General features: G+C 56.3%; 1 protein-coding gene across 1 annotated transcript in view; it reads right to left on the reverse strand.

The window, feature by feature from the left end:
- Positions 1–12033, reverse strand: part of LOC308679056 (SCO-spondin-like) — a gene marked incomplete at its 5' end in the record, with an annotated part of 188318 nt that overhangs the window by 25072 nt on the left and 151213 nt on the right. Inside the window, 7 exons of the mRNA XM_081346291.1 lie at positions 1370–1531; positions 1624–1859; positions 3726–3805; positions 4792–4922; positions 6597–6752; positions 7913–8092; positions 10501–10671. Of these exons, the coding sequence (XP_081202417.1) occupies positions 1370–1531; positions 1624–1859; positions 3726–3805; positions 4792–4922; positions 6597–6752; positions 7913–8092; positions 10501–10671 (1116 nt within the window). The remainder of the gene's footprint in view (positions 1–1369; positions 1532–1623; positions 1860–3725; positions 3806–4791; positions 4923–6596; positions 6753–7912; positions 8093–10500; positions 10672–12033) is intronic.

A 12033-nucleotide genomic window follows, 5' to 3' on the forward strand; every position in this document is an offset into this window, starting at 1 on the left:
AGGTCACCGGGTTGCGGGGTGGGCTGGGTAGAGTCATTTGCTGGGCTCCCACCGTGGTCTTCCGACCTCTGCCCCGTTGCCGAATTCTCGGCTCTCTAACCGGGTTATCCTCTCCAGATGGGCTGAACTATGGGGTTTTTTTCCCCTCCTCCCTCCCCTCCTCTTCGTCCTCTACGGGCGACTGCGGAGCTGAGAAAGAACGGCACAGCCACATGGGTCTACTAGGCGGGGGGGGGCTGTGCGAGTCAAATCGGAGTCGGATCTGGCCAACGTTGTCGGGGCGGGGTGTGTGTGTGTGTGTGTGTGTGTGTGTGTGTCTGACAGGCCAACTGGCTGGTGTTGATTAGTCGTAAAGGTTGCGGGGGGGTCCGTCCGGGACTGGCTCGAAGATCGGAAGGCCGATTGGCACTCGGATGGGAGACCACCAGGAAGAGCTACTGGCGTTGACTGGTTTGGGAAGTCCACCGTGACAAGGGTTAATAACCCCTGAAGGAGTTGATAGGAAAATATTGCCGTGGGTGTGCAGGGTCTCTCTCTCTCTCTCCCTTTCACCCTTTTTCGCTCTTTCCTTCTCTTTCTCTTTCTTTCTCTCTCTCTCTTTTGCCCTTCCTTCTTTTGCCCTTTCTCTCTCTCATTTTATCCCTTTCTCTCTGTCATTCTCTCTCTTTCTCTCTCTTTCTCTCTTTTTCTCTCTTTTTCCTTCTCTCTTTCTCTTTCTCTCTTTCTCTTTCTCTCCCTTTCTCTCTTTCTCTCTTTCTTTCTCTTTCTCTCTCTCTTTCGCCCTTTTTTGCTCTTTCCTTCTTTCTTTCTCTCTCTTTCTCTCTCTCTCTTTCTCTTTCTTTCTTTCTCTGTCTTTTACCCTTTCTCTTTTGCCCTTTCTCCCTCTTTCTCTCTCTCATTCTATCCATCTCTCACTCATTCTATCTCTCTCTCTTTCTCTCTCTCTTTCCTTCTCTTTTTCTTTCTTTCCCCTCTTTCTCTTTCTCCCTTTCTCTCTCTTTTTCTCTCTTTCTCTCTCACTTTTTCTCTTTCTCTTTCTCTCCCTCTCTCTCTTTTTTGCTCTCTCCCTCTCTTTCTCTTTTGCCCTTTCTCTCTCTTTCCTTCTCTTTCTCTCTTTCTTTGTCTCTTCCTCCCTTTCTCTCTCTCTTTTTCTCTCTCTCTGTGTCTTTCTCTCTCTCTCTCTGTCTTTCTCTCTCTCTCTCTCTCTCTCTCTCTCTCTCTCTCTCTCTCTCTCTCTCTCTCTCTCTCTCTCTCTTTCTCTTTCTCTCTCTCTGTCTGGCAGCTCAAAACCGGGCAAGGAAATCAGCCCTGGGACACACACACACACACACACACACACACACACACACACACACACCGGATTCATTACCTGGACAAGGGGCCAGGTTGCAAGTCTCCGACTGGTATCGTAGTCCCTTGCAGTGCAGCTCTGCATTGGGGTGTTGAGCCACCCGTCGGCGCAGCCGAAAGTCCCCACTGCACGGTGCCCGGCAGGGGCTCCAGGCCCCCCACTCGCTCCACAGGCAGAAATCTGTAAGAGACCCATAAGGCTGAGCCACAAGCACTGGGGGTGGGGCGGGGGAGCAATCCCAGCCTCCTCACAGATCCTGAATCTCGGGTTACCTTGACAAGCCCCGGTCTCGTCCAGACAGAGTCGTCGCTGGTCCAGCTTGGCGGTGCAAACACCGTCCGGAAGCCTCCAGGGCTGGCCAGTCTGCGGATCGAGGCAGAGCCGGTAGCGATGCTGCACGGAGACCTGGACCGGCGGAGAAAGCCACGAGGCCTCGGTCTGCTCCAGCAGGGCAGGGAGGGCCGCCACCGGCAAGCAGTCGGAGCAGGCCGTCCAGGGCGACCAGTCACTCAGCGGAAGCAGGCCTGAGTGGGAAAAAGAGGAAGGAGGGGGTGCTTGGCCCCCCCAGAGAGAAAGGGGACCCACCCCCTCCTTTGCTTCCCATCCCCGACCCTTAACTCCGAGGAGCAGCGAGCGGATCGCACACCTGCGTGGCAGCCTTACCCCGGTTCCCGCCGGGGTGTGCAAGACTACTCCGTGTGGTTTTGACCAATGTGCTACAGAAGGGTTCTCCCTGGCCAGGCGCAGTCTAGCTGAAGCAGCGTTTTCCCGGACACTTACCTTGGCAATCTTGGCTGCCGCACTGCAACTCTCCCGCTTGGCACACGCTGCCGAAAGAAAGACCGGAGTGGGTTGGGGGGGGAGCTGAATTATTTAGAAAGGGTTCTGAGACTTGGGGGGGGGAGGAAGGATGGGGGGATTTGGGTGTGTGTGTGTGTCTCACCCCGTTGTTACCTTCGGAATCACGGAATAACCCAAGTTGGAAGGAACCTCAGAAGTCTTCAAATTCAACCCCTCGTTCCAGCAGGAAAGCAGAGATATCATTTCAGACAAAAGCCTTGGCACAGGGTCGCTGGGCGCCACATGGCGCCTAGAAGTGGCGTGGCTGTTTCCTACGTAAGCCTGCTTGATTGTTTCTATTTTTTCCTGCTGGCGCAGGGGGTTGGACTAGAACAGGGGCCCTCAACCTCTGGGCCGCGGCCTGGTAATGGGCCCTGGCCACTGGCCACCGGGGTGCGGGACAGGCTGGCCAGTGCACGCATTTGTGCGTGCAACCTCCCCCACTTGTGCTAGCGCTGTGGCTACGGGGCATGAAAACAGGATGCCACACCACACGGTGCAAAAACGGGCTGCTGCTGTGCCTCGGGGGACAAAAACTGGATGCCGCCACACCTTGGAGCATAAAAATGGGCCGCCGTCGCACCTCGGGGTGTGAAAACAGGATGCCGCCACCACACTGCACAAAAAGAAGGCTGACATCGCGCCTCAGGGCGGACAAACGCCGGCCCTCAGGGCGTAAAACCAGGATGCAGCACTGCTGCACTACACAAGAACGGGCCACTGCCGCCCCTTGGAATGTGAAAATGGGATGCCGCTGCCGCCACCAGGCCGTGGAAAAACAGGCTGACGCCATGCCTTGGGGCACAAAAACAGGATGCCGCCATGCGTCGGGGTGTGAGAAAACAGGATGCTGCTCCGCCACATCATGCAAAAATGGGCCCACAGCACACCTCAGGGGGCGAAGAAAAGATGCTGCCCCTTTAAGAGGTCTGGACTTCAACTCCCAGAATGCCCCAGCCAGCTGTGTTTCCCAGCCTTGCTGGTTCCCGTAGCTATGCTGGCTGGGGAATTCTGGGAGTTGAAGTCCACCAAGGTTGACAGATGCCGGGCTCAGCTCTTGATAAGAGTGTAGAACAGGGGTCTTCAAACTTGGCCCTTTTCTGACTGGTGGACTTCAACTCCCAGAATTCCTCTGGCTGAGGAATTCTGGGAATCGAAGTCCACGTGTCATCAAAGGGCCAAGTTTGAACACACACACACACACACAGTGTAGAATCACAATCGTCGGGCCAATGACATCCTGCTTTGATCAGTTGGGAAGGATCAACGTCAGCTACGGTTCCCGAAGCCTTAGGGACTAGAAACTTGGTTTGTTTGTTTTTTACAAGGGAAATCTCCGATTCCTGCTCGCCGCTGCCATGGAAGCAGAATGTAACAGGAGAAGGACAAAAATTCGTCCTCTCTTCCCTGAGATTTTGAGATTCATTCCCCTTACGAACCCCCATTTGAGGGAAAGAAAGCGTCGCTCCGACGGAAAACCGAGACTCACCATTTCTTGCAGCCAATCAGAACGGCTTCCCCGGCCATCACGAACATGGGCGCCGTGGCCTGGTGGGGGTGGAGGCAAGCGCACTGCGCGGGGGGCACGCACGACCCCTTCTGCTCCAACAGACCCTTCGGGGGACACACACAAAGAGGGGGGGTTTCAGAGACGGCTTCTTCCGGGACTCCGGGCACTTATGGCGGGTGGGGGGGGCCCTGAGTTTCGGGCCCTCTTTGGCTTCAACTTAGTGACGGGCACGTGCGAGCCCAACTCCCGAACGACCGCAGCCGGTCCTCGACTTACATCGATTCATTCAGTGACTGTCGCAACGGTACCGGAAAAAAGGGACTATGGGCCAATTTTTGTTCACACGTACGACCGCCGTGGTCACCCGATCACAATTCAGACAATTGGCAACGGGTTCGTACAGGAAGTCCTTGACTTACAATGGCTTGTTTAGTGTCCCTTCGCAGTTACAACGGTACTGAAAAAAGAGACCTAGGACTGTTTTGTTCACATGACTATCGCAGCATGCCCACGGCCACATGATCAAAATTTGGGCAATGGGCAACGGGTTCGTCCAGGAAGTCCTCGACTTACAATGTCCTGTTTAGTGACCGTTTGAAGTTACAACACCGTTGGAAAAAAGGGACTGACTTTCAACGGTTTTTCACTCTTACGACCGCGGCAGCATCCCCGCGGTCGTGCGATCAAAACTAACCAACTTATATTTACGTGGGTCGCAGCGTCCTGGGGGTGGGAGGTCACACGGTCCCCTTTTGCGACCCGAGGGAAGCCAGGTTCGCTTAACGACCGTGTGACTAGTTTAACAACTGCCGGGATTCACTCTACAAAGACAGGCCATCGAATTGGGGCCCAAAACCCGCTTAGCGACGGTCTCGCTTAGCGATGGGAAAAAACCTCAAGCTCCACTGTGGTTGTAAGCTGAGGACTCCTTGCACTCCGCCAGAGTGCGCCCCTGAGCCTGAGCAGAGCGGAGCCCGCCCCGCTTCCACACGGCTATCCCGTGGGGGGAACGGAGAAACTCTCGGTCGGCGAGTCCTCCCAGCCCAGTCGCAGGCGGCTATTCCACAGGTTGGGTGTTTCTGGCGCTCACCTCAGGGCAGTAACAGCCAGGCAGGCAGCGTGGAATGTCCTTGCACAACTCCGGCTGCTTCCGGGTGGAGCAGTGGCTGTCGCAGGGGGAGCCGCAGGCCCGGAATTCAAAGGGGGGATCACAGCTGGACTCTGGGAAAAGATACAGGAGGATGGCAGCACAAACATTTGACGGGCAGCCCTACATTTAGCCAGGGGGCGGGCGCCTGGTGAGGGGATAAGTTCTAGTGGGTTGGGCACCAGGCTAGGTGGGGAATTCTGGTTCTGCCTCAGCTACAAAAAGCAGCTCGGGTGACTCTGGGCCAATCACCAGGAGACAGTGAATTCTAGTCCTGCGTTAGGCCTGAAAGCTGAAAAACATAGGGCCCGTCATCAGGAGACTGGGAGTTCTAGTCCCGCCTTAGGCAGGAAACCCGGCTGGGTGACTTTGGGCCAATCACCAGGAGACAGTGAGTTCTAGTCCCGCCTTAAGCAGAAAAGCTGGCTGGGTGACTTTGGGCCAATCACCAGGAGACAGTGAGTTCTAGTCCTGCCTTAAGCAGGAAAGCCACTGGGTGACTTTCGGCCAATGAGACAGTGAGTTCTAGTCCTGCATTAAGTAGGAAAGCCGGCTGGGTGACTTTGGGCCAATCACCAGGAGACAGAGAGTTCTAGTCCCGCCTTAAGCAAGAAAGCCACTGGGTGATTTTCGGCCAATGAGACAGTGAGTTGTAGTCCCGCATTAAGCAGGAAAGCTGGCTGGGTGACTTTGGGCCAATCACCAGGAGACGGCGAGTTCTAGTCTTGCTTTAGGCAGGAAAGCCACTGAGTGACTTTGGGCCAATCACCAGGAGACGGCGAGTTCTAGTCTTGCTTTAGGCAGGAAAGCCACTGGGTGACTTTGGGCCAATCACCAGGAGATGGCGAGTTCTAGTCTTGCTTTAGGCAGAAAAGCCACTGGGTGACTTTGGGCTAATCACCAGGAGACGGTGAGATCTAGTCCTGCATTAGGCATGAAAACCGGCTGGATAACTTATGGCTAATCACCAGGAAACTGTGAATTATAGTCCCAGTTTAGGCAGGAAAGCCATCTGGGTGACTTTGGGCCAATCACCAGGAGACAGCGAGTTCTAGTCCTGTATTAGGCAGGAAAGCCACTGGGTAACTTTGAGCCAATCACCAGGAGACTGTGAATTCTAGTACTGCTTTAGGCACGAAAGCCACTGGGTGACTTTGGGTGAATCACCAGGAGACTGCGAGTTCTAGTCTTGCTTTAGGCAGGAAAGGCACTGGGTGACTTTGGGCCAATCACCAGGAGACTGTGAATTCTAGTCCTGCGTTAGGCATGAAAACCGGCTGGATAACTTATGGCTAATCACCAGGAAACTGTGAATTATAGTCCCAGTTTAGGCAGGAAAGCCATCTGGGTGACTTTGGGCCAATCGCCAGGAGACAGCGAGTTCTAGTCCTTCCTTAGGCAGGAAAGCCACTGGGTGACTTTGGGCCAATCGCCAGGAGACAGAGAGTTCTAGTCCCACCTTAGGCATGAAAACCAACTGGAGGACTTTGGGCCGCCCTGTCCCTCTCAGTCCAACCCACCTCGCAGGGTGGTTGTGACAGGGAAAACAGGAGCAGGAAAGCCCATGAGGCGTGTCCGCTACCTTGAGTTATTTATAAACCATAATCAAGGCGGGCGAAAAATCAAACGAATGTTTAATAAACGGGGAGGGGGGGCTTTGGGGCTGCAAAGTTATATAAAAAGTAAAAGGAAGCGGCCTCTTACCAATGGCGGACACGGGGGGGTAACGCGGCGATGTGCGGCCTCACCTGAGCACTGGGTATAATTGCACATCCGGAATTGTCCATCCAAGCCCAGGCACTGCTCCCGGTCAGTTTCCCAGCTTTGTTGGTTCCGGTAGCGCTGCTGCACCAGGAAGCTGCAGGAGCAATGAGTCCAGGGGGTCCAAGGACTCCAAGGACAATCTGGAGGAGAAGCAGGATGGGGAGGATGGTCACCGAGCAGGGTGGAAGCAGGGGGGGCGGGGCTGCGTGAGAGGAAGGAGCAGCAGGGCGATGAGAGAGCGGCCTTGGGATCGGGAGGCAAAAAAGGGGACCGAAGTGAAGCACCGTTTGTCTGGAACGACATCGGCTCTCCTGCTTGAGCCAGGGTCGGACTGGAAGACTAGAAGACCTCTGGAGGTCCCTTCCAATCTGTGGGCTGCAATTCGAGGAGGTTAATCGGAAAGGAGAGCCTCTGAGCGTTCTCAGAGGGCAGCCCACCTGTCTCCAATTAGGGGAGCTCTTTCAACGGCCCGAGATTTCCGCCGGTGCTCCCTCTCCGGCGTGTAAGACTGTCGAACTGGGGCCTCTAATATCTTTTCAGGCTTCTGGACTTCACGTCCCCGAATTCCCCCCTCCCCAGCCGGCGTGAATTCTGGGAGGCGATGTCCACGAAAGAGCTGCCGAGGCCGGACACCGCCCCCCTGCTGTAGAAGATCTGCGCTCGCCCCCCAAAAAGTGGTCCCAGCACGGTCGCCCGCGCCCTGTAGATCTCAGCCTGAATGTCCAGAATCCCACAGCAATTCCCATCCTCCGCTGCCAGTAGACAGGGAACCGGGATAGCCCAGGGCTGCCGTACCGAGGGACCTGTGGCATGGCGGCTCTTTGACCGTGGGAGGGAGGGAGGGAGGGAGGGAGGGAGGCAGGGAGGCTCCAGGGGAGATGGAGAGCCAGAAGGTGGGGGAACCGTAGCGCAGAATTAGAATTATGACCCTTCCATCCTGCCAATCAGGAACCTAAAAGGTGGGAAGCGGGGAAAGAAGGGATGATTTTGCGGGAGGGACAGGCACGTGCGTGTGACTGCGTGCGCCCAGGAATACCCGTCACTCGTGCAAGTGGGGCTGAGCACCCGTGACGCACGAGTGAGATCCCGAGTGTCAGCGATGCTCACAGGAGAGGGGTGGTGCATCCGTGCGCACACGTGTGCACCAGCCGGACACTCGCACCGCCCAGTTGCAAATGAGCCACAAGCCGTTAGTGGGCTGTGGCTCACGGGTTAGGGACCCTTGTCTTAGCGGATACCCTCACCCTTCTTGCAGGAAATTCCACCCCGTGCCAAATCCAGAGAGATTCACCTTCCTTACCTCTGCAGGCCTGCAAGTAACATGCCTCCGTCTCCTGGGGAGGGCTGCCCTGGGTGCAAGGATCTCCCTTAGTGCCCGATGAAGTAGTGGGGCAAGCACAGCTCCTGGTACGTGAGGTCAGTCCGGTGCCACAGGACCGCGAGCACGGGCTCCAGGCAGACCAGGGGCACAGCTCGTCTTCTGCATGAAAATGGGGAGGGGTACAAAGGAACGGAACTAGACAACTCGCCGTGGCCTATTCGCCATGGCTGAGTCACCACGGCCAACTCATGGCATCCAACTTGCCATGGCCAAGTCACCATGGCCAAGTCACCCCTGCCAAGTTGCCATGGCCAACTCATGACATCCAACTTGCCATGGCCGAGTTGCCACGGCCAAGTCACCATGGCCAACACATGGCATCCAACTTGCCACGGCCAACTCACTATGGCCAACTCATCATGGCCAAGTCACCATGGCCAACTCATGGCATCCAACTTGCCATGGCCAAGTCACCACGGCCAAGTCGCCATGGCCAACTCATGGCATCTAACGTGCCATGGCCAACTCACCATGGCCATCTCATCATGGCCACGTCACCACAGCCAACTCACAGCAGCCAAGTCACCATGGCCAAGTCGCCACGGCCAACTCATGGCATCGAACTGGCCATGGCCAACTCACAGCACCCAAGTCACCATGGCCAACTCATCACAGCCAAATCACCATGGCCAACTCATCATGGCCAAATCACCACGGTCAGCTCATGGCATCCAACTTGCCACGGCCAAGTCACCATGGCCAACTCATGGCATCCAACTTCTCACTGCCAAATCACAGTGGCCAAGTCACCATGGCCAAGTCACCATAGCCAACTTACCATGGCCAAGTCACCACAGCCAGGTCACCACGGCCAACTCATGGCATCCAACTTGCCATGGGCAAGTCTCCATGGCCAACTCTCCACTGCCAAGTTGACGCAGCCAAGTCACCATGGCCAACTCGTGGCATCGAACTTGCCATGGCCAGCTCACAGCAGCCAAGTCACCATGGCCAACTCATGGCATCCAACTTGCCACAGCCAACTCACCATGGCCAAGTCACAACGGACAAGTCACCATGGCTAACTCACCACAGGCAACTCACCACTGCCAAGTCACCACGGCCAACTCATGGCATCCAACTTGCCATGGCCAAGTCACCATGGCCAAGTCACCGCAGCCGTCACCACGGCCAACTCATGGTGACCAACTCACCACTGCCAAGTCACCACAGCCAACTCCTGGCATCCAACTTGCCATGGCCAAGTCACCATGGCCAACTCACAGCGGCCAACTCATCACAGCCAACCTGCTGTGGCCAACGTGTGGCAGGACAACTCGCCGCGGGACGATTCCACAAATAAAAAAAAGTGAACCGAATGTCGACGGAACCGTGGCCAATAAGAATACAGCAAAATAAAGCCAATCCAGAAGCACAAAGGTCCCGATAACTTTGAGGACAACGTGGTCCCCGATAATAAAAGTAACTGAAGGAAGCGATTAATAAAAGCATTGAATTGTCCCGCCCCTGGTTGGCCTCGGGGAGTTGGCTGTGGCGAATTGTCCTCGACCAGTGATGGCGAACCTTTTAGAGACCCAGGGCCCAAAAACTGCCCCACCCCGCCACCCCCCTCTGCGCTGCCCTGCCCCACCCCGTCCCCATCCGCAGGGCCACCCACCGCCTCCATGGCCCACCGCAGATTGCCCAGGCGGCCCAGCAGTGCCACGGCAGCCACGTCCTCTGCCCGCATGCCGCACCATCATCTGCACACAATGGGGCGCGAGGGCAGAGTCTTGTCCGTGCTGCCCGGCTGCCCTGTCCTTGGCTGCGCTGCTTGGCGCGGGCCGCGCCTGGGGGAAACGACTCTCCTTTGGTGAGGAGGGGGCCGTGGGGGGGGAGGCAGGGCTGGGGCAATGGTGCAGGTGCCCACAGGGAGGCCTCTGAGTGCCGCCTCTGGAACGGGTGCCGTAGGTTTGCCACCAACGTGCCCCGTGACAGTTCAACAAATTCAAAAAGCCAACTGAGTTTCCAGGTGTCCCGTGGCCAATCGGCACGAAACCAAGGCAGCCAATCCAGAGTCCCGACCATTCCGACGGGGGCGTGGTCGCCGACGCTAAAAGTAACGGCACAAAACCACTCAACGCTGCGCCGCATTGTCCCGCAGCACAGTTAGCCGCGGCGAGGGAGCCCTGGCGGACGGTCCTAGACCAGAGCCCGGGGGACCCTGCCTCTTTTTTGTGACTTGTGGACTTCGACTCCCAGAATTCCTGAGCTCAGGAATTCTGGGAGTGGAAGCCCACCAAGTCGTCAAAGAGCCACGGTTTCCCCGCCCGCGTCCTGGAGCAACGATGGAGGCGCCGGCTGTTTGCGCCCTGCCGCTCATCAACTCTCTCCTGCACGCTGCAGGATTTATTTCGCTCGGAGATGTAACTCCCGATGCGGGGAGGGGACCCGAGTTGTTTTACAAGGGGTGTACTTACTACGCCTTGCCCGATGCTAACCTAAATACCCCTGAGAGTTTGTAACTGCCCGACAGGTCGCCCCGAAGGCCCCTGCGGAGGCCTTACCTGGGCAGGCTTGGGTGGAGCAGTTCTGGCCCTGGGTGTCGGGCCCCCCACAGGGCAAGCCATGGTTGCGGGGTGGCGGGTTAATGCAGGCGCGAGTTCGGATCTGGACACTGCCGCCGCAGGTCACTGGACAGTCGGACCAGGGGGACCACGGAGTCCATCCGCCGTGCACTGCCAGGAAGAAAGGAAGGAAGGAAGGAAGGAAGGAAGGAAGGAAGGAAGGAAGGAAGGAAGGAAGGAAGGAAGGATGAAAGGACACAGAGCAGAGAAAGGGAGGGAGAGAGGAAGGAAGGAAGGAAGGAAGGAAGGAAGGAAGGAAGGAAGGAAGGAAGGAAGGAAGGAAGGAAGGAAAGAAGGATGAAAGGACACAGAGCAGAGGAAAGGAGAGAGAGAGGAAGGAAGGAAGGAAGGAAGGAAGGAAGGAAGGAAGGAAAGAAGGAAGGAAGGAAAGAAGAAAGGATCAATCAGTTGCTGGATATCACAGCTACATCCAAGAATGGACTAAGCTACGATTTTCCACAAGGCACAGGTAGTCCTCGACTGACGGCCACAATTGAGCCCCAAATTTCCATGGCTAAGTAAGACCGTTGTTAAGGGAGCTTTGCCCCGTTTTACAACCCTTCTGGCCGCCATTGTTAAGGGAAGCCCTTAAGGAAGGTTGTGAAGGCTTCCCCGGTGACTTTGCTTGTCAGAAAGTCAGAAAAGCGGATCGCGTGACCTCCCGGAACACGGCGACCGTCGTAAACACGAGTCAGTTTTCCAAGCGTCCGAATTTTGGTCCCGTGACCGTGGGGATGCTGCGACGGTGACAAGTCCGAAAAACCTGTCCTAAGTCACGTTTTTCAGGGCTGTCGTAACTTCGAACGGTCACTAGAATGATCTACCGTAAGTCAAGGACCTCCTGTGTATTGATAGTGCTGCAAATAGTTGCTTTAGTCCGGCAAGATTCTGTCTATAGGTGAAGAAGGATACAGGAAGCGTCGGGGTTGATGGCCGGGAATGGAGGAAATGGGGTTGCAAACGCCGGCGACGCTCAGGCGAGTTGGACTGCAAACATCTGTGACGCTCGTGGTGACATTCGCATAAATAGGGCTGTGAACACCCGCAGCGCTTGCAACGATGCTCGCGCGAGGTGGGCCACCAATACCTGCAACATTCATGGCGATGCGCGCACGAATGGGGCTGCAAACGCCTGTGATGCTCACGGTGAAGCTCGCACAAATGGGGCTGCGAACGCCCGCGATGCTCAGGCGAGTTGGACCGCAAATGGCCGCGACGCTCGTGGTGACGTTCGCACGAATGGGGCTGCACACACCCGTGACACTCACGACGATGCTTGCACGAACGGGCCCATGAATGCCCGCAATGCTCGTGGTGACATTTGTGCGAGCGCAGCTGTGTGCCCACGGGCACTCACGCACATATGCGCACTAGCCAGCCACTCGCCGAGCCCGGTGGCCAATTCTTGGGCCCTGACGAGTCGGTTGTAATAGGGTTGCTTTCTGTCTCACAAGGCCAAATACCAAAAGTGAC

This window comes from Vipera berus, assembly GCF_964194415.1.
Source record: "Vipera berus genome assembly, chromosome: Z".
Lineage (NCBI taxonomy): Eukaryota > Metazoa > Chordata > Lepidosauria > Squamata > Viperidae > Vipera > Vipera berus.